Source organism: Priapulus caudatus, unplaced genomic scaffold (assembly GCF_000485595.1).
Source record: "Priapulus caudatus unplaced genomic scaffold, Priapulus_caudatus-5.0.1 Scaffold52, whole genome shotgun sequence".
NCBI classification, from domain to species: domain Eukaryota; kingdom Metazoa; phylum Priapulida; class Priapulimorpha; order Priapulimorphida; family Priapulidae; genus Priapulus; species Priapulus caudatus.
In genome coordinates this window covers 670,727-672,241 of record NW_014577113.1, presented here as the reverse complement: position 1 = coordinate 672,241, position 1,515 = coordinate 670,727, and the positions used below count along the sequence as shown (strand labels likewise).

Here is a 1,515-nt window from a genome sequence, read left to right as displayed (position 1 = left end):
ACACTCTCTCTCTCTCTCTCTCTCTTTTTCTCTCTCTCTCTCTCTCTCTCACACACACACACACACACAGCCTCTCACTCTCACACACTCTCTCTCTCTCTCTCTCTCTCTTTCTCTCACCCCCCCCTTTCTCTCTCCCTCTCTCCATCTCACTCCCCTTTCTCTCTCTCAGGAGCTGATAAGACAGAATGAGGAGCTGGAGTTTAATATCAGCATGCGAGCAACCAGCATCATCAGTTACATCACAGACCATCTGTCCATGTGAGTGCATAAATAAATACATAAATAAGAAAATAAATAAATAATAAATAAATGATAAATAAATAAATAAACTCATTCATTAAATGAGTTAAGTCCCAATAGCTAATTACACCAGTAGAGTCATACTCCCTTTTTGCTAAGCCAAGACACTTTTTCCCCAGAATGTCAATGCGAGTGTATGCCATTGAAATCTAAGTCGATTGAAAGCCATAAACTGAGCGAGTAATGAGATCAAGTAGCATCTATATAAAGGTCAATCTAAGGTGACCCGCAGTGAAGTGTCATTTATAGACAGGTGTCCGATCTATAAAGATGTCCTTTATAGACAGGTATCCGTTCTATAGAGGTTGTCATTTATAGACAGGTGTCCGATCTATAAAGATGTCCTTTATAGACAGGTGTTCGTTCTATAGCGGTGCGAGTGTTGAACATCAGAACCAACGAGTGCTAGCATTGATACGTTGCCAACTTACGATTGTGACGTCACGAACGAGGGCTGACGTTGACGCGTTGCTAGGTAACCACCGTGACGTCACGAACTAATGCTGACGTTGACGCGTTGCTAGGTTACCGCTGAGCATGACGTCACGAACGAGGGCTGACGTTGACGCGTTGCTAGGTTACCGCTGAGCGTGACGTCACGAACGAGGGCTGACGTTGACGCGTTGCTAGGTAACCACCGTGACGTCACGAACTAATGCTGACGTTGACACGTTGCTAGGTTACCGCTGAGCGTGACGTCACGACTGCTGACCACTCACAACGTTCCCGCGCTTCTTGTCGAGTTGGTAGAGAATGCGCCGTGGAGGAGGCGAGGGGAGAAGGGAGGAGGAGGAGGAGGAGGAGAGGAGAAATACATCGACGACGCGTGGCAAGCAGTCGAGCCGGCCGACCGACTGCGTCTAACGAAGCTTGAGGGACAGGTAATGCTGATTGGGAAGCTGGAGGGACAGGTAATGCTGATTGGGAAGCTGGAGGGACAGGTAATGCTGATTGGGAAGCTGGAAGGACAGGTAAGGCTGATTGGGAAGCTGGAAGGACAGGTAATGCTGATTGGGAAGCTGGAAGGACAGGTAATGCTGATTGGGAAGCTGGAGAGACAGGTAATGCTGATTGGGAAGCTGGAGAGACAGGTAATGCTGATTGGGAAGCTGCAGGGACAGGTAATGCTGATTGGGAAGCTGGAGAGACAGGTAATGCTGATTGGGAAGCTGGAGAGACAGGTAAGGCTGATTGGGAAGGGAGGTAGATACG

General features: G+C 48.1%; 1 protein-coding gene across 1 annotated transcript in view; it reads left to right on the top strand.

Moving 5' to 3' along the window:
* The window catches only part of LOC106820910 (zinc finger MYND domain-containing protein 10-like), a 13,128-nt gene that overhangs the window by 3,033 nt on the left and 8,580 nt on the right, over positions 1 to 1,515 (top strand). Inside the window, exons 2-3 of the mRNA XM_014825510.1 lie at positions 173 to 261; positions 983 to 1,484. Coding sequence (XP_014680996.1) covers positions 173 to 261; positions 983 to 1,484 — 591 coding nt within the window. The remainder of the gene's footprint in view (positions 1 to 172; positions 262 to 982; positions 1,485 to 1,515) is intronic.